This window comes from Chrysemys picta, chromosome 1 (genome assembly GCF_011386835.1).
Source record: "Chrysemys picta bellii isolate R12L10 chromosome 1, ASM1138683v2, whole genome shotgun sequence".
NCBI classification, from domain to species: domain Eukaryota; kingdom Metazoa; phylum Chordata; order Testudines; family Emydidae; genus Chrysemys; species Chrysemys picta.
This window is the reverse complement of record NC_088791.1, coordinates 115,523,625-115,547,833: the sequence shown is the minus strand read 5'-3', so window position 1 is coordinate 115,547,833 and position 24,209 is coordinate 115,523,625. Positions and strand designations below refer to the sequence as shown.

The following is a 24,209-nucleotide window of genomic DNA, read 5'->3' as shown; positions in this document are numbered from 1 at the left end:
AATCACTTTGCATTAAGCATTCTAAGTACTATATTAAGGGGTAAAACCAGTGAGCAGATTGACTAAAGGGTTTCATCAAGACCATACAGCAGGTCAGCTGCAGAGCTAGGTATAGAACATATGTTCCCTGAGCTCTCATCAGCAAAGCACACCACCATTATTAAAAGATATATATACTCAGGGTATCAAACATTTCAGCTAACTTCTCACAGAGCCAGAACCATTTCTAAAACAATCATATCAATAGAAGCCCACTCCCACACACCGGTTTCAGTCTACCTTCACGTTTTTATGGGGGTTAACCAACCAAACAGTCAGTTATTCTCCCTGCCTGACCCCAAAATCAGGCAAACTAACATCAAATAAGGAATTGTTGTCATCTACCCCAATTGGCAAGCCTTCTAGCTCTACCCCTCTTCCCATGATCTCATTTGCTCTCAATCAGCAACACCTGTGAGAAACAGGTGCCCCACCCCAAATAAAAATCCTTTAAAGACAAAAATCAAGCATGGAACAGGGAATATTGCCTGTTAAAATGTGTGTAGAAAGCAGAGTGTATTTACTATAGTGTTTTCAATCTGGTTTTATACTATAGTTATATCTTCCAATAGAATAAAGAAAGGGCACCCTAATGCACCAGCAGCTAGGTAAGAGGTGCTCCCCAAAATGGAATAGGTGTGCATTCTGGTCATAGTACTTTCTTCTTCCCTGGTTTGGGACCAGGTTTGTTAAACTATGAAAGAGAAACCAGATGGGGCTGCAGGTGATCTCTGTAGCTTGCTTTTCTCCAGCCATCAAAAATGAATGAAACTCATCCTAGTCCCTTTTAGAGAAGGTGGCAGACATAGATACTGGTATGATACAAAGTTCCCTCATCCCCCACAGTCCTACCCAGAACTAAGCAAACTCTGTGATACCGCTAGCCAAGTTTTGGCTTTAGAACCCTGTTTGAATTTAAAAAGAACACTGGTTGAGAAAGGGGCTCAACTGATGCTTGGATGTGTGTTTCAGGGCTTCTGGATTTGGTATTTATGGGCCATTACAGAAATAAGTTTGGTATCAGGTGTAAAGGTTACTGCCCTAAGTTCAGTGAATTTTGGATCTGGGATTCTGACTTGGGCCTATCCATGTCATTTATATACTATCTTGCATCTCTATTACTTAATAATAGATAAGTACAACAGCTGCTAAAGGGTAGGGAGCATGTGTGCATATAAGTATCTATATAGTTAGATGAAACCAAAAAAGAATCTCTGTTCCAACAACTTGCAAAGTGAGGACTTGATAGTTCTATTTAGAAACAGTGGGTCTGATTCACCATTGCCTTTCACCCTGTGTAGTCATTTACACCTGTGCAAAGTGGGTGCAGACCACTACCATTTGGGACAGGTATAAAAGGCTATGCACAGTAGTGGAGAATCATGTCTAGGGGGTCGGACAAGTTTTCTGTAAACTTCTTAGTGGCTTGCCCAGTGGGGACATTGTAAACTTGTAGAACCTTCCTAATTTCTCTTTAAGTTGACTATATAGATTCTAATTAATACCCAAGATCCAAAGTCTTTCTGACTCTGATTCCCTATGACATGTTATAGCTGCGGTACAAGGTCAGGCTAAAGAAGCCGTGCTGGTTTTGGGTACTCTCTTATTGCTTTTTCTCTTCATTAATACACTGGAATTACTTTCTTGTAAAACCTGCTTATTGTACTTAAATGTACTAGCATTTCTTACTTTTCTAATTAACTTTCTTATCTGAATTTCAACCAAAAATAACAAGAAATGTAATAATGATAAGATATTGTTCACCTAAAAACATGCATTCTTTCTATCGTTATCTCTTTGCTTGCAGTTTCTCACTTGTTGTTTAATTAAGGTATCAGAATATTAGCCCCAAATTATTTTCTTGATCTAGTACTTGAATTCAACTGAAACAATTTAGCCTTTCTCAGTATTTAACCTTTATCTGTAACATGCAGATACAATTTGGCACATATTGTATTCGATTCACATAATTTAATGGGTAATATTATGGGGGGGGGGGAGTCTTGTTCATAACCAGACAAACTAATTAAATAAACAGATTGGATTCAGCAACTTTGTGCACTCAGAGAAGTTTAAATACTGGTGTCCCTTATGCTCCTTGATCTTGAATGTAACAGCACTAAAGTGATAAGTACCCTGAGGAATTGTGGTAGTAAGGTGTGGAATTCAAAGCAAGGGTCTTACCAGTTTGTTAATTACAGTGGAGGATAACAGAAGTGTACATACAACCTAACCCACTCAATTTAGTCTTGCTCAGCACAGCTAAGTATGCCTGTTACAGACCTTAGAGACTTACAAGAAAAACAACTTCTGAACCACACTGCTGAGAGGGAGAAAAGGAAATTCTCCAGGAAAGGCAAGCATGATGGAGACTCATCTGGGTTCAAGTCTCAGAAGAAACTTCAGGTGGCTATTTGCCTGCTGTTGATGGAGCTGTGTGAGAGGTTTACTTTCTTTGGCATTGTCTGCAACATGATTCTCTTTTGCACTATCAAACTTGGCTATCCCAACTACCAGGCAGCCATCATAAACATGTGCTTTGTAGGTGCCTCCATGTTATCACCTGTGTTTATGGGCTGGTTTGCTGAACATCTGGTGGGGAGGATCAAGCTGGTGTATATCTGCATATTTCTCCACTTTCTAGGTAGGTGCTATGCCATGATTATTTCATCTACAATGTGCTTTTTGTATGCAATTCTGCTCTAATAAGTCAGTTTCTTAAAAAGTACTATAGAAACATACTATTCCTTACTTATATGCAAATCCAATAATTGTCTCCAACCTTGTGGCCTTACCAAAGTTCTTTAATAGCTAAGGACTTAACTTTTCTTTCACAAAATGTACTGGAGTAGATTTGCTAATATACCTTAACGAAGCATTATTTTGAACAATACTAAATAATGTTTGTAAAATAAGGTCTACATTTTCAAAGGTGACTAGAGATTTTGGATGCTGCAGTCTGAGAGCCTAAACTGTGATGCTATAAAGTGGCTTAACTTTTCAGAAAGCAGGCACTCAGCATTTTCTGAAACTGAGTCCCTTTAAGGTATCAGGTTGGGCACCCACAGTCACTAGTCACTTCTGGAAAATTCAGTGATATAACCAGTTGTTAAAGTCCATAATTTGCAATGCATTTCTCCAATTGGTGCAAATTTATGGGGTTCTGCTGTATTTAAAAGCTACATGTTGTTAATAAGACCTATATTTTGCATAGACAAACTTTGAACTCGGAAGCCACATTTTGATGCTTACCTTTAGGGCCTGACTCATATTAGCACTATCTGACTCCTTCTCCCACCCAATGGGCTAAAATCTTTTATACAAAGTTTAGGATACACTTCTTAAAATATTTTTCCAGGTAACTTACATGTGTGAATTTTACTGACCCATGATTTTCTGTACATTTGAAGTCCCCTCAATATACAGATGTGTAATGTATGGACACCTCCTAATGATCTTCCACATAGTGGCTGGAATGGAGGACAGTATGAAACTTTAGATATGCACAGCTATTAGTATGGGTTGTCAAGGAGATTGGGTGATATAGAGGGTGGAGCCACTCCCCTTCCTAGACAAACTGAGTTTGCAAGTCTCTGCTGACTTTGTATAACTGTCATCTGGAATTTAGTAAATGTCAAAGCTGATGATTGCTTTCTCAGCCTGAGTTGAGCTGATCTAAAAACTGAATTATCTTTTGTCTCTAGGACAGAGTTGAGGTGAAACAGGGACCTTAAGATTGCTACTCAGATCAGGCAGGTACAACTAGACAGTCGATCTCTGATGCTGCAGCCTGTCCTTTAAACTGCACAACTACTAGAATTAACTTCATAAAATCACTAACTTTTAAGTGAACAGCACAGGCAGAAGATGAGGGCGGAACAAGTTATTGCTGCTCCATTAACATAAACATTGGAAATTCACCCAGATTTCCAGAACGCTATACTAAAATAGATATCAATTGCATTGCCACTTGATGTATAGCTGACACACAAGCTTATTCACATTTACTCATCCCAAGAGTGAGTTTGCATGCAGGCAAATAAGTTGTTATTTAGGCTAGGTCTATACTACCCGCCTGAATCGGCGGGTAGAAATCGACCTCTCGGGGATCGATTTATCGCGTCCCGTCGGGACACGACAATCGATCCCCCAATCGGCGCTCTTACTCCACCAGCGGAGGTGGTAGTAAGCGCCGCCGACAGAAAGCGGCAGAAGTCGATTTTGCCGCCGTCCTCACAACGGGGTAAGTCGGCTGCGATAAGCCGAATTCAGCTACGCTATTCGCATAGCTGAATTTGCGTATCTTAAATCGACTCCCCCCCTGTAGTGTAGATGTACCCTTAGATAGGCATTGGAGTAATTGAGATAATTTCTGAATTGGTCTTCTCTCAAGGCAACATTTCTGTCCTCTTGACCTCCATCCAGAAGTGTGAGTTTGAATTCAGTTGTGTGCAGCAGGTGCCCTGAGGTCATGTTTCAGAAAGCTTTGCACTGGAAACTTTAGCGCCTCCTTTAGAGTGCTGCCGCAGCAGGAAATAATTCTGTGTTGTGTGCATCAGCTATAAAAACACCTGTTGTGGATGACTGAAGTGAAATCGTTGCAAGAATTTAAAAGAAAAAAATGACACAGAGGATCAAGTGGGTCAGTGGAAAAGAGGAAGAAGGGGGCCGTTTTGTCTAGATTGCCAAGGCACTGTATGAACTACCTGAGAAAATGACTTCCTTTGTATCCTCTTCCTTACTCCATAAACTTCCTGTTTGGAATCCCCTTGCCCTTTGATTCTAGATTACAAAAAAAAAAAAAAGACATCAAAGTGGGACAAATTGACTCTAATGATAAAACAAGGATAAATTGTTGAACTGTATACTGAATATACTGCATCAGACCACTTAACCGTCCATTGACAACTGTCAGAGGTAGCACAAAGCATTTTCCAAAGAGGAACAAATGTCACTATAGCAAAGGGAAGTTTCTTGGGAAATAAATATAAAATATTAGGGATGATGATTTGATACTAGACTTGTTAGTGAATGTACAATGCATGGGATATGACTCTTTATTGTGGGAGCTTATTACAAATTTTTGCTTAATCCATCATCCTGGGGCCGGGGTTTCAGATTTTGATGTTTAGTATCACAATCCTGGTCTCCGTTGCCATGCTTGAAGCAGACATGTGTGCAAATATTATGTATATGATGTATTTGAATTTCACTCAAAATACACTTAAAAGACTCATCAAATGTGAGAGCATCACTTTGCTTATAGAAACAACGCTGTAGATTGGAGGTGCCAAATCTCAACTACAGAGTCCTAAAATGTGTTCTGGGGCTAACTTTCTCTGAAGCTGCAAAGGGAAGAGTAAAACTGATAAAATAAGTAAAAATAATCAAATAGCATATCTGAGAATACATCATAATGTTTGCCAAATTATCTGATGAATATTGTTCATCTAGCTATAGTGATAAACTACAGCTTTTGAGTTCAAGCAAGCAATTTCTATTAATCCATCTAGATAGATAAGAGTAGCGCAAATTATGGTCATGTTTCTTTATTTGTAAAGAGAACTTCTATGCCACATACAGGGCCGGCTCTAGGCACCAGCATTCCAAGCATGTGCTTGGGGCGACACTTTTCAAGGGGCGGCATTCCAGGGTTTTTTGTGTAGATTTTTTTTTGTTTGTTTTTTTTTTGCTTCGGCGGTGGCTCTCCAGTTGTTTTGTTTTTTTTTTTGCTTGGGGCAGCAAAAAACCTGGAGCCAGCCCTGGCCACATAACTGCAGCCCTCTGGCCCCAGGCCATCCCTGAAAGCAGTGAAGTTCAGGTACTTCTGCCATATGTAGTCAATATTCTTGCCTAATAGTAGTATTCAGAAAAGTTCTGGACTTGTAGTTGTACCCACATGTCACTCTAAAGGAATGAATAATTTTCTCTCCCATTGCGTGTGTAGATATTTTTTTTAACTAATTTAGAGACTATAATTCCAATATAGCTGTTAATCTAGAAAATAAATACTGGATTCAATGCTTCATCATTTTAACCAGTTACATATGTCCACTTCTTCCCCATTGCAGGTACAGCCCTACTACCTGTTGTTGCCTTCCCCTTTGAAGATTTTTATATAGACAGACACTATATCTTTCACCCGCTAGCCAAAAAGGAGCAGAAAATACTCTTCTACTTTGGGCTATTAACAGCCTGCTTTGGATCAGGAGGCATAAGAGCTGTAGTTTGTCCACTGAGTGCATACAACCTTGAGGATTTTGAACCAAAGGAACTTCTTTCTTTTTTCAATTGGTGAGTTTCTTAATATTGCAATAGAACAACTGTGTGAGATGATGGAGTTTAATTAAAAACTCAAGTGCATCTCAATTTTTTTTAAATGAATTTATATAGAAAATCTCATTTTTAGCTGTAACAATTAATTTTCAAAAGGACTACCTAAATTTCCTTCCAGGAACATAGATTCATAAATCTTAAGGCCAGAAGGAACCACTCTGATCATCTAGTCTGTCTTCCTGCATAGCACAGGCCAGGGACTTTCACCTAGGGTGAATCAGAGTCAAGTGATTTGCCCAACTTGACACAGAATTAATAAGCAAGTTGCTATTTAGAACCAAGTTATTCTATCTGAGTTCTTACACTATGGTACTTAAAGGCCTGTCAGGGATGTGGTGAAGTTGCTTGCTGGGTCTCAATCCTTTGATCTAGGTTGAGTAGACTGCGTAGAGGTGGCAAAGTTCCTTGAACACACATAAGTACCAGCACTAAAATAAAAAAATCAAAACATCACATTTGGAACTGTCGTTTACTTCAAGAGGTGGTCGATTTCCTCATGTGAGCAGTGGTGATAGAAATGAACTGTTTCCTTTTGGTTAACAAGCTGAAATGGAACACTTTGACATTTACAAATTATTTTTTTTCTGGACACTGTTCCACAAAATTTCAACAGTTTAAGACTTTTATTCTGATTTGGGACAAAATGATGAAATACTAGAATTTTCCTGGGACAGAAATTCTTTTATTAGATATGCACAAATATTTACCTACCTCAGAGGGAGTTTTGTGATACTTAATTTTTGCCAATTATCCAGAAATTCTTGATTGAGAGGTGCTATACATGTGTCATGAATTGTTGGTACTACCAAAAATAAATCAAAGTGTATCTATTATGAACTGAAACTGAGAACATTTGAATATTGATAATGCCTCACTGATGAATCAATGAAGAATTTATTAGGTCATATTTCTGTTCGTATGGGGATGGATTCAGGGCTGGTGCAACCCATTAGGCGATCTAGGAGGTTGCCTAGGGCGCTGAGATTTGGGGGGCGGTGACTGCCGTGGTATTTTGCTGGCGGGACCTTCTGCTGCCTCTGTGGGGGGGCAGCATTTCGGGGCGGGACCTTCCGCTGCCTTAGGGCGGCGGAAAAGCTGGCGGCGCTCCTGGATGGCTTTCAGGGCTATTCCTTTTCCTCCCCCCAGTTATGTTAATATTGAAGATTTTTGGATTAAATCCAAACTTCAGTGAATAGTGTAGCTTTACTAAAGGTGGAAAAGACTGTTTGGTTCCTTAAAACAGATTCTGCCTCCTTGACCTGCCCAAAGGAGAGAGAAAAACATCCTCCTTTTTAATTCTATTCTGAGTTTTAATCCTTAATTAGCAACATCATTTTGATTAAATAAGACTCTGGAGGATTAAGTCTGGAGAGCAATCAGTTGTTCTGAAAGATTGCTCTGGAGAATTTATTGTACTATGGTTTTAGTCATTCAGACTTGTGTTTAATCAAAGTGACATTTCTCAGTGTTGATTACAAAGGAGACATAACGACAGAATGAATAAAATATTTCCTTGGGGGAATCCAAATGGGTCAGTTCTTGGGGCTTTGGAAGTATCAGGAAAGGTGTGTGTGATTAAAAACTAATTTCTACAGTTGTCTGGCATCTGAGGCAGGAACCATATGATTTGTAATCTTAAAACTAACAAAATGGGGTTTACTTCTTCGCATTTCCTGGTCTCATTACAACCTCATAAGTTTATAATCATATGCTATTTTCTCTTCTTGGTAGATTCTTTGTCACGAGAATAAATGTTTAAAATACATATATATTTAATGAGACAGTTGCACACTGTTGCTTTTTAGCAAAATCTAGATTCTTATCCAACCTGCTTCACTTCAGAAATCAGGCCTAACAGCTTTTCAAAAATCAGACTTCTTGCAAAGGACTGTGTAACTATGATCTTAACCCTAGTATATGGTGAGGGCTGCATTACACTTCTAGGGCCTGAATCCAATCTCTGGAACAAACTAGGTGTAAAATCATGGAAATAAATGGATTTCACCAATGTTAAACTAAGAAGAGGAAAACTGGGTCCTGAGAGTTTGAAGCCTGGGGCTATAAGTTAAGGCTGTAAACTGGTACTACTTCTTGATGCATGAGAACTCCCATTGCTATCAATGGGAGCTGAGCAAAAAGGTCAGGGACAGAATATGGTCCTTAAATTCTCACCAACAACTGAGCTGGTAAAACAAAATTGCCTTGAGCATTGAGGTGTTGGAAAATTGTGGTTCGTATAGGATCACTTCTATATCTGACCTTGTCTTCTATTCCTTCTGAAGAAGGAATCACCAATCTTGCTCGGTGTTTCCCTCTTCCTTCTACTAATATTTCTTTCCTTTTTTGTTGCCTCAACTCAATCTCTCAATTATTTTCATCACTCCTATTTTGTATTTATCTCTTTTTTTGTTCCTTTCTCCCTGTGTTCACTACCATGGCCACTGAATTTTTGTTCCCTGGAGGGTGTCAGAAGGGCTTTCCTTTCTGCAAAGCCTCATTGTCAAATGAAGAAAAGTATGATAAACAAATGTTTCTGCATAGTTTTGGAAATGGACCATTATCTGGTACTTGAGTGTATCTTAGTCCAAACTCCATTGCCTATAGCTAGCCTAGCTTCTGTATAACACTCTTCATCAGTAGATATCAAAACACTTTACAAGGAGGTCAGTATCATTATCTCCATTTTACAGATGGGGTAACTGATGCATGGAGTGGGTGAGTGATTTAGCCAAGGTCACCCAGCATATCATGGCACACCCAGGAATAGAACGCAGGTCTCCTGAATCCCAGTTCAGTGCTGTATCCATTAGGCAACACTGACTCTCCCAAGCTAACTTTGTCAGAAATAGAGTCAGAAACAGAGCTGGTTGAAAAACAGAATTTCTATTCCACAGAAAATTGAAACAGGATGAAACAAAATTTCAGCCTCAAGATCAAAAGTAAAACTCAAAATTTTTCATGAAACGAAACATTCCAAAGCACATCGCTTTGACCCTATAGAATATAATACATACATAAAAGTCAAAACAAAACATTTGGCTAACTTCCTATTGAAAACATTGGCATAATCGGTATGTTCCTGTGAAACTTTTTGATTTTGTCAATTTCCCATCGCTTCTAAACAGAACCTTGGGGCAGAATCTGTGCTACTTCATTTTTTAAAAAGCAGCCACCAACCCCTTTTCTCCCAATAAAACTTTGCATTTCTCAGAATGGAAATCTAGCTGTTTACCTGGTAAGTATGAGGGCCTCAGTCATCACTGCTGGAATGTGAACCTGTGATCTCAGGAAGTATAAGCAAACCTGAGGTTCAGATTCCTGAGTCTACTGGAATATCTTTATTAAAGGACTGAAGCTTAACACTCCAAGACTGATTTATCTGACCTGAATGTGTACCACCAAAATATCCCTGGAAATCCTGTAATACCTGGTGCATGAAAAATGCTAAAGCAACTAGTAAATGGCCAAACTACTTCAGAGTAAGAGGTTGCAGAAGCAAGTATTGTGATCAAGGGCTGAGCAGAATGGGGTTAGGCTATTCTTACTCCACTCAAAGGCAGCATAAAATATCTGGCTGTTCCTGGTATAATTATTTGAAGTGAAATACTTAAGATGCTGACATTTAAACTGTAATTATAAAGCTTCTAAGCTAACACCCAACTGAGATGAATAGGGTAGTTCTCACCAGAAAGAGAGAGTTTTTCTGGATGTCTGTGGACTTTATAGGACAACATGGAAGCTATTTAAATTTGGACGGTGTCTTCACAATAGACCTACAGCCTTGCTTAAAAATGAGAAAACAAACTGCTGGGGCCAGCAGCAAAGTGCCAGTATGACATTCCAGCCAGTTCTTTTCCCTCCCCACCTTCCACCACCAATCACAGGAATCATGCTGTGGCAGACTAGCCCCACCTGCCAGATAACCCTTTTTACCCAGCATATTGTATGGGCAGAACTACTAATAGAGGAAGCAAATTTAAGTCATTTGAAAGATGCTAGTGGAGATTTCCCACCTCCCCAGTTGGCCTTGAAGTAGTTCCATAGTCCTTTCATAATTCTGCCCAAAGGCTTAGCAGGATCTCTTGGGTTACAGGTTGATTGTATTGATGGCCATTTTTGTAGTGTTTTTGTAGAGCCAGGGGCCTTTAGGTGGCTGTAGAACCCGTGCTTTGCCATAGAATAATACTCTAGCAGGAATGCTTTCTCTTCTATTTACATACATATTTCTAGTTTTCAGGGTTGCGAAGAACAGATTTAAAAATTTTATTAAAATGGATGTTTAAAATTAAATTTACACAAGTTAAAAGGGAAGATACTGTACATCTGGGGTCAGGCTTGGTAGCACAAATCAATGCAAAGATGTCTTCCTGAATCTGCAGGTAGTCTGAAACAATAACTTGAAGAGTTGAATGAATCCATTCTTTTCAGTGATTAACGCTAAAAACTAAATATGATTTAAATGTCAACTATTTTACTGATTCTCATTTAATCAGAAACAAGCAGCTAATTATATTAATGTGCAGATCTAATTCATGTAAAATCTCCTTTAAACAATCTAATGATCATAGCAGTGTAGGACCGGATGGGACCTCGAGAGGTCATCTAATCCCCTGCATGCAAGGCAGGAGTACATAATAACTAGACCATTCCTGACAGGTGTTTGTCTAACCTGTTCTTAAAAACCTCCAATAACAGAGATTCCACAACCTCCCTAGGCAATTTGTTCCAGTGCTTAACTACCCTGACACTTAGGAAGTCTTTCCTAATATCCAGCCTAAACTTTCCTTCCTGCAATTTAAGATCATTGCTTATTGTTGTATCCTCAGAGGTTATCAAGAACAATTTTTCATCCTCCTCCTTGTAATAACTTTTTATATACTTGAAAGCTGTTATCATGTCCCCCCTCAGTCTTCTCTTTTCTAGAATAAACAAACCCAATTTTTTTCAATCATTTCTTATAGCCATCTTTTCTAGACCTTTAATCATTTTTGATGCTCTCCTTTGGACTTTCTCCAATTTGTCCATATCTTTCCTGAAATATGGCACCCAGAACTGGACACAATACTCCAGCTGAGGCCTTATCAGTGCGGAGTAGACTGGAAGAATTATTTATTGAGTCTGGCTTGCAACACTCCTGCTAAAATATCGAGAATGGTGTTTGCTTTTTTTTGCAAGAGTATTACTCTGTTGACTCATATTTAGCTTGCAATCCACAATAACTCCTAGATCCCTTTCTGCACTACTCCTTCCTAGGCAGTCATTTCCCATTTTGTATGTTTGCAACTGATTGTTCCTTCCTAAGTGGAGTACTTTGCATTTGTCCTTGTTGAATTTTATCCTATTACTTCAGACCATTTCTCCAGTTTATTTTGAATCTTCCAAAGCACTTGCAACCCCTCTCAGCTTGCTATCATGCACAAACTTTATAAATGTACTCTCTATACCATTATCTAAATCACTGATGAAAATATTGGACAGAACAAGGACTGATCCCTGTGGGACCCCATTTGATATGCCCTTCTAGTTTGACTATGAACCACTGATAACTACTCTTGGTGAACAGTTTTCCAACCAGTTATGCACCCACCTTATAGTAGCTCCATCTAGGCTGTAATTCCCTAGTTTGTTATGAGAAGGTCATGCGAGACAATATCAACAGCCTTACTAAAATCTAGATGTACTACATCTACTGCTTCCCCCCCATCCACAGGGCTTGTTACCTTGTCAAAGAAAGCTATCAGGTTGGTTTGACATGATTTGTTCTTGACAAATCCATGCTGATAGTTACTTATCACCTTATTATCTTCTAGGTGTTTGAAAATTGATTGCTTGATTATTTGCTCCATTATCTTTCCGGATACTGAAGTTAAGATGATTGGTCTGTAATTCACCGGGTTGTCCTTATTCCCCTTTGTATAGATTGGCACTATGTTTGCCCTCTTCCAGTCCTCTGAAATCTCTCTCGTCTTCCATGACTTTTCAAAGATAATCACTAATGGCTCAGATATCTTCTCAGTCAGCCTCTTGAGTATTCTAGAAATGTATTTTATCAGGCCCTGATGACTTGAAGACATCTAATTTATCTAAATAATTTTTAACTTGGTCTTTCCGTATTTTAGCCTCAGAGTTTGCCTCATTTTCACTGGCATTCACTATGTTAGACATCCAATTGCTACTAAATGTTTTGGTGAAAACTGAAACAAACCCATTTAGTACTTCTGCCATTTCCACATTTTCTGTTATTGTTTCCCACACCTCACTGAATAATGGGCCTACCCTGACCTTGGTCTTACTCTTGCTTCTAATGGATTTGTAGAATGTTTTTTTGTTACCATTGATGTCTCTAGCTAATTTAATCTTACTTTATGTCTTGGCCTTTCTAATGTTATCCCTACATGCTTGTGTTGTTTGTTTGTATTCATCATTTGTAATTTGACCTAGTTTCTACTTTTTGTAGGACTCCTTTTTGATTTTTAGATCATTGAAGATCTCCTGGTTAAGCCAGGGTGGTCTCTTGACATACTTCCTATATTTCCTATGCAGTGGGATAGTTTTCTCTTGTGTCCATAATGATCTCTTTGCCAACTCTCTCAAACTGTGTTTTCCCTTAGACTTGCTTCCCATGGGATCTTGCGTACCAACTCCCTGAGTTTGCTAAAGTCTGCATTCTTGAAATCTATTATCTTTATTGTTCTGTTTTTCCCTCCTACCATTCCTTAGAATCGTGAACTCTATCATTTCATGGTCACTTTCACCCAAGCTGCCTTCTATTTTCAAATTCTCAGCTATGATCCTCCCAGCCTTGGGGGTACAGAGCTTTTCTTCCTCCATCTTTGGGGGTGATTCCTCATCACCCATTGCCAAGGCAGCATAATGGTTCTTCATCACCATGGTTGGGGGGTTGTTCATAGCTAGTTCATGACGCTACCATAGAACTTCCAGTCTGCTACATCAGAGTGCCACAGAATCTGGGGCCTTGTCATAGAAAGAATTTATGTAGCCTGTGAAAGGTCTTACCTGGTGATTTTTTGTTTGTTTGTTTCTCTCACTACTATCCTGACCACTAGCCCTACAACTCCATTATAGTCATCCTCAGAGAGGGAGCTATACAATAATGATGTTTGAAATGTGAGGGGGCGCTAAACTGTGATTACAATGTTTGGCCTTTCAAACACCCAACACCGCCCTCCCCCCCCCCCCCCCCCCCCCCCCCCCCCGCAGCCAACCCCAGCAGATGTGTGGTCTCCAACAGTGCAGTTTGCTGCACTGGTGCCTGTAAGACTGCTTAGCTACTGAATCCAGGGCTCGAACCTCAAGTATCCTGCCTGTCTCTACCCCAAAGTGGTCTCTCAGATGCTCTGAAGAATTCAATGGAATGTCAGGAAAGTAGGTGGGGCATCAAAAGCAGAAACAAGCCATAGGCTCATGTCTGTCTAGGTTCTTATATACAATTCATCACTGTGACATGATGATCATGATGGTCCCTTCTGGTCTATGACATGAGCACCTCTCGGAATTTTGAAATGTGCACATCAAGATACATTTCTCTTTCTCTCTTCCCTCCAGTCAGCAAAGACTCGATATTTTTCCTTTACTTATTTTGGTGGCAGTATTGTGAGAAAGCTAGATCAAGGAAGTGTGCTTTAAATTTTGATCTCAGGGCACCAAGATTTATGGAGGTCCTAATTTCTTCTCCGAATGAGTTCCAGTTGCTGAAAAAAGTCCATCTTCTGCACATATGGGTTTCATTCTTTAGGCTACCATTTCCAGTGGAACACAATGGACATTATAGTCATGTAGGGTGAGACAGCCTGGGCTGATCTCATGTAGAGCTCTGGAGACCAGGATTAAAACCTTGAACTTGGCCAGCATCTGGAGCTGTTTGCCCCTATCGTGCAATTTTAAACTTAAACACAAAATTGCCAGAAGAGGGCCAAAGCCAATGCAAAACGCTTCCATAATCTTTAATACCTTCTCTCCAAAGTGGTTAACACCAAACCCCAAACAACTGCTTTACATTTAAATAAAAAAAAACCCTCTAATGGTATCCTATCTCATGGCAGAAATGGTGTAAAAGACACAGCACTAGCTAAAAATAATTAAAGTTGAAATTTTCAGGGACTTTTTCAGATGGCTTTGGAGGATGGTTTAAGCCTAGAAGTCCCTGCTTCCTGGCATACGTAGTATTGCTAGTCCCCCTGACAGCTGACAGATGCTTCTCGGCAGCACTGAGTTCATCCAAATTGGATTTGTCATTATTCTTTCCTCGGCCACTGCCTGTATGACACTAGGCTTGCTGCTTAAAAGTGCCCTCCTGCCCACTGCTTCTAAGCCACTGTCAGATGCTCTTCTTCCCTAACAAGAGAGATTATTTTGTTTTGAGTTGAACAAACTTGGGTATTGTCACTCCTCCACGTCTTCAGCATTATAAAGACTTTTCTTCGTGGCTCTAGCTAGCTAGGCCAATGACAGAGTAGTCAGAAGCACTACAGTAATGCTCTCAACATTGTAACTTACAGTGATGCCACTACAGCTTTCTGGGCAATTACAACAGACTAGCAAGGAGCCTTTTAAAGGGAAGAAGCAGAGGCAATGCGGATGGGCCTTTGGTGTTTAATAGCAACTGCTTTTTCTCCCCTCCCGCCCCTTCCCCTCTCCTCAAGGTTCACAGCCAAAACATTGATCTTATCTTTAATACATGTTCTCTTATGTAGAGGACAGTGATAGTAGACAGATTTGCAGCTCCAGCTGAACTGATAGTATGCCCTGCCCACTCACTTGTGCTTAAGATAAAAAGTTGTAAAGCCAATAAGGGTGAGATGAGCAAGAATAGCGAAGGTCATCTCTCCTGCTTGTTTATTTTAAGTGAATTCAAGACTAATGATGCATGCTAGATTGACAGCACAAGGACTCAAGTTCTTTGTCCATTATCTGCAGGACAGGTAGAACCCAAGGCAATAGCAATACGTGCTCCTCCAGGCTTCCTCAATGTGTCTCAATCTCAATACACAGAGTCCATCTGTGGGTGTGAAATCAGTTACCTCCATGCTCAGTCAGTCCTTGCTCTCAGTGCAGTGGCTCTCAGCAAGGGTGACAACTGTGGTGGTGCTCTCACTTTGATACTGAAACTGCATAGAAAAGAAATCTAAGCAATGTGTTCTGTTGATTGTTGAGTTCTTGTTTATATTCTTTAAAATAGCATTAGCTTTTTTAACCCATTCAGAAGTTTGAGACATGTTTTAAAGAGGCTTGATTTTTGTCATTTTCATGCTGAGCATCCACTCTCTGAAAATCAGGGCAATAATAAGGTGTCTCAAGTTTGATACAGAGATTACTGAGTGAGATTTCTTTGGCCCGTGTTATGCAGGAGGTCAGACTAGATCAGTGGTGGGCAACCTACGGCCTGCGGGCTGCATGCAGCCCATCAGGGTAAGCTGATTGCGGGCCACGAGACATTTTGCAGACGTTGACCATCTGCAGGCATGGCCCCCCTCCCGCCCCAGCTTCCAGTGGCCGCGGTTCACCGTTCCCGGCCAATGGGAGTGGCAGGGCAGGAAGCAGCAGCCAGCACGTCCCTGCATCCTGCCGCTTCCCGCAGCTCCCATTGGCCGGGAACAGCAAACGACGGCCACTGGGAACTGCAGGGGACCATGCACGCAGACGGTCAACTTTCGCAAAATGTCTCGCGGCCCGCAGTCAGCTTACCCTGATGGGCCGTAGGTTGTCCACCACTGTGCTAGAGTCAGCAAGGAAATACTTTCTCCTTGTGTATAGAATTATACATTTGGCATGGGGCATTATGGGTTTTTTCATCTTCCTTCGAAACAGTGTTGCCAACTCCACACATTCAAAAACCTTATTCAGGCATCCATAAACCAAGAGATTGACTTAAAAATCATGAGTTTAAAAAAATGCGGGTACTTTTTGTCTTCTGGCTTTTGAGCCTTTAGGCATCAATATTTTTTCTACAACCATGTGGGCTAGAAACTTGGTCAGTTTTTATAAGTAAGTACTGAGACTCTCCTGTAATCAAGTGAAAGTTCATGTAAACTCTCAGGCTATGCAGGATCCAGTGCAGTGTGGTGCATACCACACAGGTGTAAATACACCCCACTCAATGTTGTTAAAGTCAGGAAACTTTTTAACTTCAGAATGCTTAAAACTACTTTTTGCAACAGAATTGCATTCTTAATTACTTGCATCTCTTCACCAGTTTCCCTCTTAGAATAACTTTTGTCTGTTTACCATAGGTTTTATTGGCTGGTTAACTTAAATTCAGCAGTTGTCTTTGTTAGCATTTCTTATATCCAGCAATCTTTGGCCAAGAACCTTGGTTTTCTTATCCCATTTGTGTCTGTGCTTATGGCCCTGATCACAATTCACATGGTGCGCAGTGAAATGATTTACCAGCCTAAAAAAGGTAAGATGCAAATATCTGTCTCTTAGAAATGTTTTAAAGGTGACTTTAAAAAATTGTTTAACTGTTCTTTCCCCAAAGCTACATCCATTCTGTCTGCACTCATTTTGGACTTAATCCTGCTGAGTGCCTCCTGTGAAGGGCTGAACATCTTCTACTGCCATTAACGTCAGCACTTTGCAGAATCGGGCCCATACAAAACCAGTTAAAACAGGCTCTTACTAGGAGGTGGCTGCATCACGGGAGATCTGATGCTATTTTCTATTTTAAAGCTATCATTGCTGCAATGTAGGCTATTACAATAGAACCTCAGAGCTACAAATGCCTCTGGAATGGAGGTTGTTCATAACTCCGAAATGTTTGTAACTCTGAACAAAATGGTATGGTTCTTTCAAAAGTTTACAACTGAACATTGAGTTAATACAGCTTTGAAACTTTACTATGCAGAAGAAAAATGCTGCTTTTAACCCTCTTAATTTAAACGAAACAAGCATAGAAACAGTTTCCTCACCTTGTCAATTTTTTTTAACTTTCCCTTTATTTTTTTAGTACTTTACAGGTTTTGGTTTTGTTTTTTTTGTCTCTGCTACTGCCTGATTGTGCACTTCCGGTTCCAAATAAGGTGTGTGGTTGACTGGTCGGTTCGTAACTCTGGTGTTCATGACTCTGAAGGCCTGCTGTATCCCTAAAACTAAATATTAGAAATGTTGGACTGTTTAAACATGCAGATAGCTTTGAGTACTTTAAAACAAAGAAATTTTTACTGCATCTCCCAGCTTGTTGCAACATTTTAAACTATAGCAACTCCTTAAAGTACTTTGATTCTGCTTTATAACTTGTAAAATGCAATTTGTATGCAGTAGGAGGAGGGGAACCCTACCAAATGCAAGAAATTAAGCTTCCAAAAAAGAGAATAAAAGCTTTAATGTTAAAATAAACCCTGATTGTTTAATCAGTGGAAAAATATAGTTAGTTAGATGGATGTTGGCAGTGTTATTGTAGCCATGTTGGTCCCAGGATAAGAGAGACAGTGGGCGAGGTAATATCTTTTATTGGACCAACTTCTGTTGGTGGAAGGGACAAGCTTTCAAGTTTTACAGAGCTGAGAAAGACCTTGGTGAAGCTCAAAACTTTGTCCCTTCTCCCAACAGAAGTTGGTGCAATAAAAGCTATTTCCTCCCCCACCTTGTGTCTCTTACTTTTGAATGACGGCTATTGTTTCTGGAATTTTCAGACACCTCAATTACTCACATATATGAAGCATCTTTGAGTTCCAAGGTGAGATTAAGATTCAACCCCATGATGCTGTGATCAGGTGGCTTCTCCTACCTGCTTCAAATACAATTCACCTAAGTGGAGACAAGACAAAGCTTCCCTGGGCTTTGTGCTATTTCCTTTTGAGTTCCATTTGTGAATAAAACCAGTCTCCCCAACAAGGCTGGCTACTGCCAGGGCTGCTCAAGGTCCATGCTGAAGTCATAGAATCATAAACTATCAGGGTTGGAAGGGACCTCAGGAGGTCATCTAGTCCCACCCGCTGCTCAAAGCAGGACCAATCCCCAGACAGATTTTTACCCCAGTTCCCTAAATGGCCCCCTCAAGGATTGAACTCACAACCTGGGTTTAGCAGGCCAATGCTCAAACCACTGAGCTATCCCCCCTGAGAACTGCATCCTCTGAGAACCATTCCGTGTACCCTAAGATCAAGGTGTAGGGTGACCAGATGGTCCATTTTTAAAGGGACAGTCCCATTTTTGGGGACTTTTTCTTATATAGGCGCCTATTACCCTCCACCCCCATCCCGTTTTTTCACAGTTGCTATCTGGTCACCCTATCAAGGTGGGGCAATGTCACGTGCAACAATGAGTCAGCAAATCACACACCTCTTCTGAGTCTCTACTACATTGCGCTTTGGATAATATTTTACTCCCATTTTGCACAAGTATAAGCTTTATCAAATCACATTGGTAGTGTTGCACGTAATGTGTACAGGTGCAAAGAACAAAGGCTGGGATTTTCAGAGGAGCCTAAGGAAGTTAGGGACCCAAAACCCATTGATTTTTTTTCAATGGACTCTTTTGAAAATTCCTGCCAGAAACTGAAGACAGTGGAGATTCTGGCTCATGGCATGTTGACACCAAGGACATATCTGAACAAAAGCCGTGGATCTGAATGTACTTAGCATGAGGAAATTTGTTTCTGAACTTTGCAGCTTGAGCCAGCCTGTCTGTTATGGAAAATTCACAGCACCGAAGTCACTAGCAAGGTTTACTCAGTAACCTTAGGGTCACAGCAAAGAAAACAAGAGATACCAAGAACTTTTTGGTAGTAGAAGTGGCCTTACAAAAATATTAATTGCCCTACAAGGTCAGCACAGGCAGCACTTGTTTGTATATCATTGCTTAATGTTTTTCTGAATGAATGTTGTTTGGTTTAATTAATATTTTGCAAGTTTCAACAAAATTGCCCATTTTTGGAGTAGTAATCTGAGGGCTTTTAATCCTTATTTTGGCTCCTTCCAATAAAATGACTACATTGGAAATTCTTTAGAGCCATAATTCAAATTCAGAGGTGACCTTAAAGAAATGATTTTTATATATGCTCCCTTTTTATTTTAAGGTAACATTTCCAATGTGGACCATGCATTCCATCATGTTTAGCGGTCAAGCATTGACTTCATTTGCATTTCTTCCCACTGCTATAATTTTAAGAACTGGCAGGTGACCAAAGATGAGAAAAAATGTGTGTCTACCATCTAGAGTACAATGTAGGCTTTTTATTATAATTAAGTAGCATAGATATTCATGATTAGATCAAGGTCAGAGTAGCAGAACATCAGAGCCAAAAGCAGTAAGTATAAAGAAGGGGAAAGATTGCTTTCTAAATGTTTTTATTTTAGTGTCTAAACAGATGTACATTTCCAAGGAAACGTTAAAAATCTCAACTTGTATAAACATGAAATGGATAATGTTGATATATACTGAAGTACATAGTTATGTCTGTAGAACAGATATCTGTTTCAATGATAGTGCTGCATATCATATGCTTTCTGTATCTTCTCCCTTTGCCCTTCTTACCCCATGCCTTCCTGAATTACTGCTTCAATTAATGTCAAAATTCGAACAGAGTATTTCTCTGAAATTACACTCCTCCTTAAAAAGCAGGGGTGACTCCTGGCACTATTAATATCAGTGGCAAAGCTTTTATTGACATCACTGAGGCCAGAATTTCACCCAAGTTGTTCATTTAAACAAAACTGCAACTACAGATAAACAAGCTTCATACACAGGTTGAGTTCCAGATTTGTCTGTCTTGTTTACCAGGGACGGACCACAACCCGTCTGGAACTCTACACATTGTTCAGAAATATCTAGTAGCTAAATAGTATACTGCAAGTAAATATATCATTGCCTTCTTACTCTTGTGCAGAACAAAATATTTTCTAGATCTTCACAAGCGGTTGATTCTCAGATTGTATTATGAAAGGAGGGAAATTGTTCTAATAAGAAATGCCTTGAAATGTCAGGGCTCGACAATAACCTGTCATCCATGTTAAATCTTCTTTCCAATGTGAATAATGGAACTTAAGTCTGAATTTTTTAATAGTGGTTGTTTCCAAGTGTGTAATCTGCAATAAACTGGATATGCTACAGCGCAAACATTTCTTAAGGTGTAACATTTTTCTTTATTCATCTTGTCCACCTATTTAATAAATGGGTACAGCTGTCTAAGACCTTAATCTCCTGAAAGGGCTGATTTCAAGAGGAGTCCAGAGTTCCTCACTTCTCACAGGACTAGGCTGTAACTGCACCTCCTGTAAATGAGTGCATTCTTTGTAATGACACAATGTCACCTGGGGAGCAAAAAGCCCCTGTGGGTAAACATCAGATAGCTAGCTACAGCCCAGATCACGACAGCTGGTGAAAACTATACCCTTACGCAAGTTCTCTCATGTCCATTTTCACTTCTAAAAGGCCTCTTCATACTGATTAGAGAATCCAGAATCTATACCCTCTTCCTTTTTTTTCTGATCAGTTTATCTTAATTTGAACACTCTTATAAAGATGGCTTTTTCTTCTTGGTTATGTTTTTAGACCTCAAAACTTTTTAAAAAAAAAGAGTACATAAGCCAGAAGACTCGATAACTTGGATCCATATTGTATATTTCCCTCTCTGTTAGGGAGATCTTATTTATCAATGCCAACAGTCCAGCTGTGGATACTAAGCAGCCAGAGAGTGGGTTTAAATCTTGATTAGCCAATAGCCATTGCTTTCTTAGTTCTTTCCTGACATTAAGTGAATAAATACAGTGTTTGTGATAGGTGCCAACTCAGGAGATGAACTCCACCATAAATAAATAAAATAGGCCCCAGGCAGCAGTAGCGCAAACTTACCTCACACCTGCCTGCCAGTATGTCTCAACCCTGGGATGACCTTTGTGGGATAAAGGCATTTAAGATCGATCTATCTTTCTAATCATACTCATATTACCCCTCCTTTACTGTAGTATCCGAGTGACTCAAACACCCCTGTGAGATAGAGAAGTGCTATTACCCCGTTTGACAGATTGGGAACTGAGGCACAGAGAGTAAGTGATTTGCCTGAGGTTGCACAGGCAGAGCAGGAATGTGATCCCAGGACTCCCAGGCCCTAGGCTAGGACCGAATGACTGAACCATCCTTCCTGTCTAAGTTTCCATACTTGTACCATTGCTGGTTTCTCTGAGACTGACAACAAGGATGGTAATTGCGGTTGAGGTTTTTGTTGTTTTGCTAGGAACTAGACTGAGAACCCCTAATTTATTTCAGACTGCCTATCACATGGCCATCACAAGGTAATATTTTTAATAACGACTAACCTGACCATGAAATATGACCATGACAAGTTCTCTATCCCATTAGCATCCTCTGAGCCATACCTCAATTCACCAGTGCCTCCCTCTTTCATTGACAGTATTGTTGGCGGGCATACAATAGCTCACTACTGGCTTGAATGGAAAACGACCAAGATCAAATCAATACAAAACACATTCAAAGGAAAATATTAATATAGTACCTGCTCAGCCATAACAATAAATCATTCCAAAGTGTTAATGGGTATTTAAAAAAAAAATCATTCTTCCTACTGAAGACAAGGCCACAACCTGTGTACCTTCAGTAGGGCAGTTTAGGGTGGATGCTGCAACCAGACTTGGCCCTATATGTTCAAGTTGTCTTGTAAAGATGAATGCATTGGAACAAATCTGGTCTGCTACATCCTTTGGAAATGACCAAGATAAATCATACCCAGTTGTATTTTGTTCCAAAAGCCATTTGGCTTGTCTTCAGTTTGGCAGCAAGTAAAATGTACTGATGCATGATGTCTCTGATCATTCGCAGGTAGTTCCCAGCTGACCACCTGTGGGGTAGTTGCTCATGCACTGAGAATGTGCTGTGTGAGATACCGCCACCTTCGTGGAGATGTGACAAGCTGGTTAGATCTTGCCAAGGAAAACTATGGTGGCTGGTACAGTGAGACTCATGTGGAAAGCACTAAGTTGCTTGTCAGGCTCTTTCCGCTCTTTGCCTTTCAAATTCTATATAGAATGTGCATCATTCAGGTGAGTAAATGAGCTTTTAATCCTAAATTCCCATGATTATTAAAATATGATGAAATATATTTAATACAATTGTATATCTAGTTTCTTGGTATGGTCTTCAACAGCTGCTTTACCAGTACATTAGTATTGATTTACTAAAACTTACCAGGCTATGGTCACATTGGCTCTCATAAACTAAGGATGATTGGCTTGGTCAGCACTTGGGAGAGAGCCTCAGGTGACACAGGAAGACCAGTACGTGCTACTTTTTTCTTTGAATCATTATTGTTCCAGTACCCAGTGCTAAGGTGCTCTGCTGCTGGAGTTGCTGTGATTCAGGTGAGGACCTACGCACTTGTGGTTATTAAAGACAGAATACCAGTGCTCGTTAGAAATACCATTATCTCCAATTTCCTCAACAAATTGTAATTCATGTGATATTTTCCACCGCAGACTCTCTCTGTAGTCCTAGTTGTATACTCTTTATACTGCGCTGGAGGGGATGTGTTGCTGGTGTGTCCCGCCCCAGAGGTGGGTGTATTTCAGTGGTGGATAAAGTGATCCTTTCACAGCCTGTGTAGGGGTCTCTCTGCTTCTGGGGAAGAGGTGCTGTATAAATGTGAAAGTGTCATGCAGATCTACTTAGGTAGACATGATTTTTTGACTGGATGTTCCAGGTTAAGCAAAAGTTTTCAAGGTAGTTTACCCTGTTGCAACCTGCTTAGCTCTATGTTACTGAGCAGGCTTTGTACTGCACTTCCACTGATTGGTGCTAAAATTAGTGCACAGTGCTAGGCTGCTTGAGGAAAAAAAATCTTAAAATACCATATCTTAATTATACTGCTACTATTGACAGTCATTCCTGAGACAGCCTTTTCCTAAAAATAAAAAAGTTGATGTTGACACTTGACATTACTAGCCACTACAAGGTGACAATGAACCTCTATTGACATTGATTATAGTCAGAATATTCAGGCATGTATTTGAAAAGGGAGTCAAAAATTTTGAAGGGGATGATTTTTGCACTTGAGGCAGAGGAAGCAATGATTTCAAGGCTTGAGCCTTTTCTTTGATTAGGCAATCGATTAATATTGCTTCTGTAAAGATGAATAGCGTTTTCTCTATATTATGAACAGATCTGTGTGCCCGTGATTCCTGCTGATAATGTTATGCCTATTAATAACATCGATTTTCATGTGCAATTGGTAACAGAAACCAGAGGTCTATAAGTTGTGTGGCAACCATTCTGAGGTCAGCCACCATTTCTTTGTTCACCTTAAGTTTTTGCATAGTTTGTATCCTCCTCTGGAGATGAGCAGTGGAAAATCTTTTTTTTTTTTAAAGAGATTTAACATTCTGAATAACCCTAAAAGTCCTGAACAAACTGGAATCATTTTGTCCACCACTGACTTGCAGACACCTTAAAGGTGAAAACATAGCAACTCAACTGTTTTAGGAATGCCTAACAACACTGAACAACAATTTAGGACAGCAATTGAATACTAGATCTAACTGAAGCAGCAAGAGGCTTAAGTAATTGGAAAGTAATTATCGGAGTTGGAATTTCCCCAGGAAACTAAGATTAACATGATGATGTTATGAGAAGCACCATGGGGTCCTCTGTGTAAGTGCTCCAGACCTCAGTTTTATGTCTCATCTGAAAGCATTATGGAAAACAAAGCTAATGTAAATAACATTAGTTTCATACATTTGTCAAATCAGAGATTCTTGCTCAAATGCATTTAATTGAATTGATTTACATTGGGTCCATCAGCAGATAACTGGGTTTACTGAGAGTTTCATCTTATTCTGGAGAGTTAGCAGGAGTAGAAGGCATAG

General features: G+C 39.9%; 1 protein-coding gene across 8 annotated transcripts in view; it reads left to right on the top strand.

The window, feature by feature from the left end:
- The first annotated feature begins 510 nt into the window (after window positions 1-510).
- The window catches only part of SLC15A5 (solute carrier family 15 member 5), a 66,144-nt gene continuing 42,445 nt past the window's right edge, over window positions 511-24,209 (top strand). For 3 of the 8 annotated variants that reach the window (XM_065567638.1, XM_065567630.1, XM_065567606.1), the window contains exons 1-5: window positions 511-647; window positions 2,321-2,683; window positions 6,111-6,333; window positions 16,626-16,795; window positions 22,171-22,391. In XM_065567638.1, the coding sequence (XP_065423710.1) occupies window positions 632-647; window positions 2,321-2,683; window positions 6,111-6,333; window positions 16,626-16,795; window positions 22,171-22,391 (993 nt within the window). In that variant the 5' untranslated portion in view covers window positions 511-631. Of the gene's footprint in view, window positions 648-702; window positions 855-882; window positions 1,026-1,289; window positions 1,635-2,320; window positions 2,684-6,110; window positions 6,334-16,625; window positions 16,796-22,170; window positions 22,392-24,209 lie in introns of those variants that run through there. The other 5 variants (XM_005287515.4, XM_065567622.1, XM_065567625.1 and 2 more) reach the window with 5 other exon arrangements.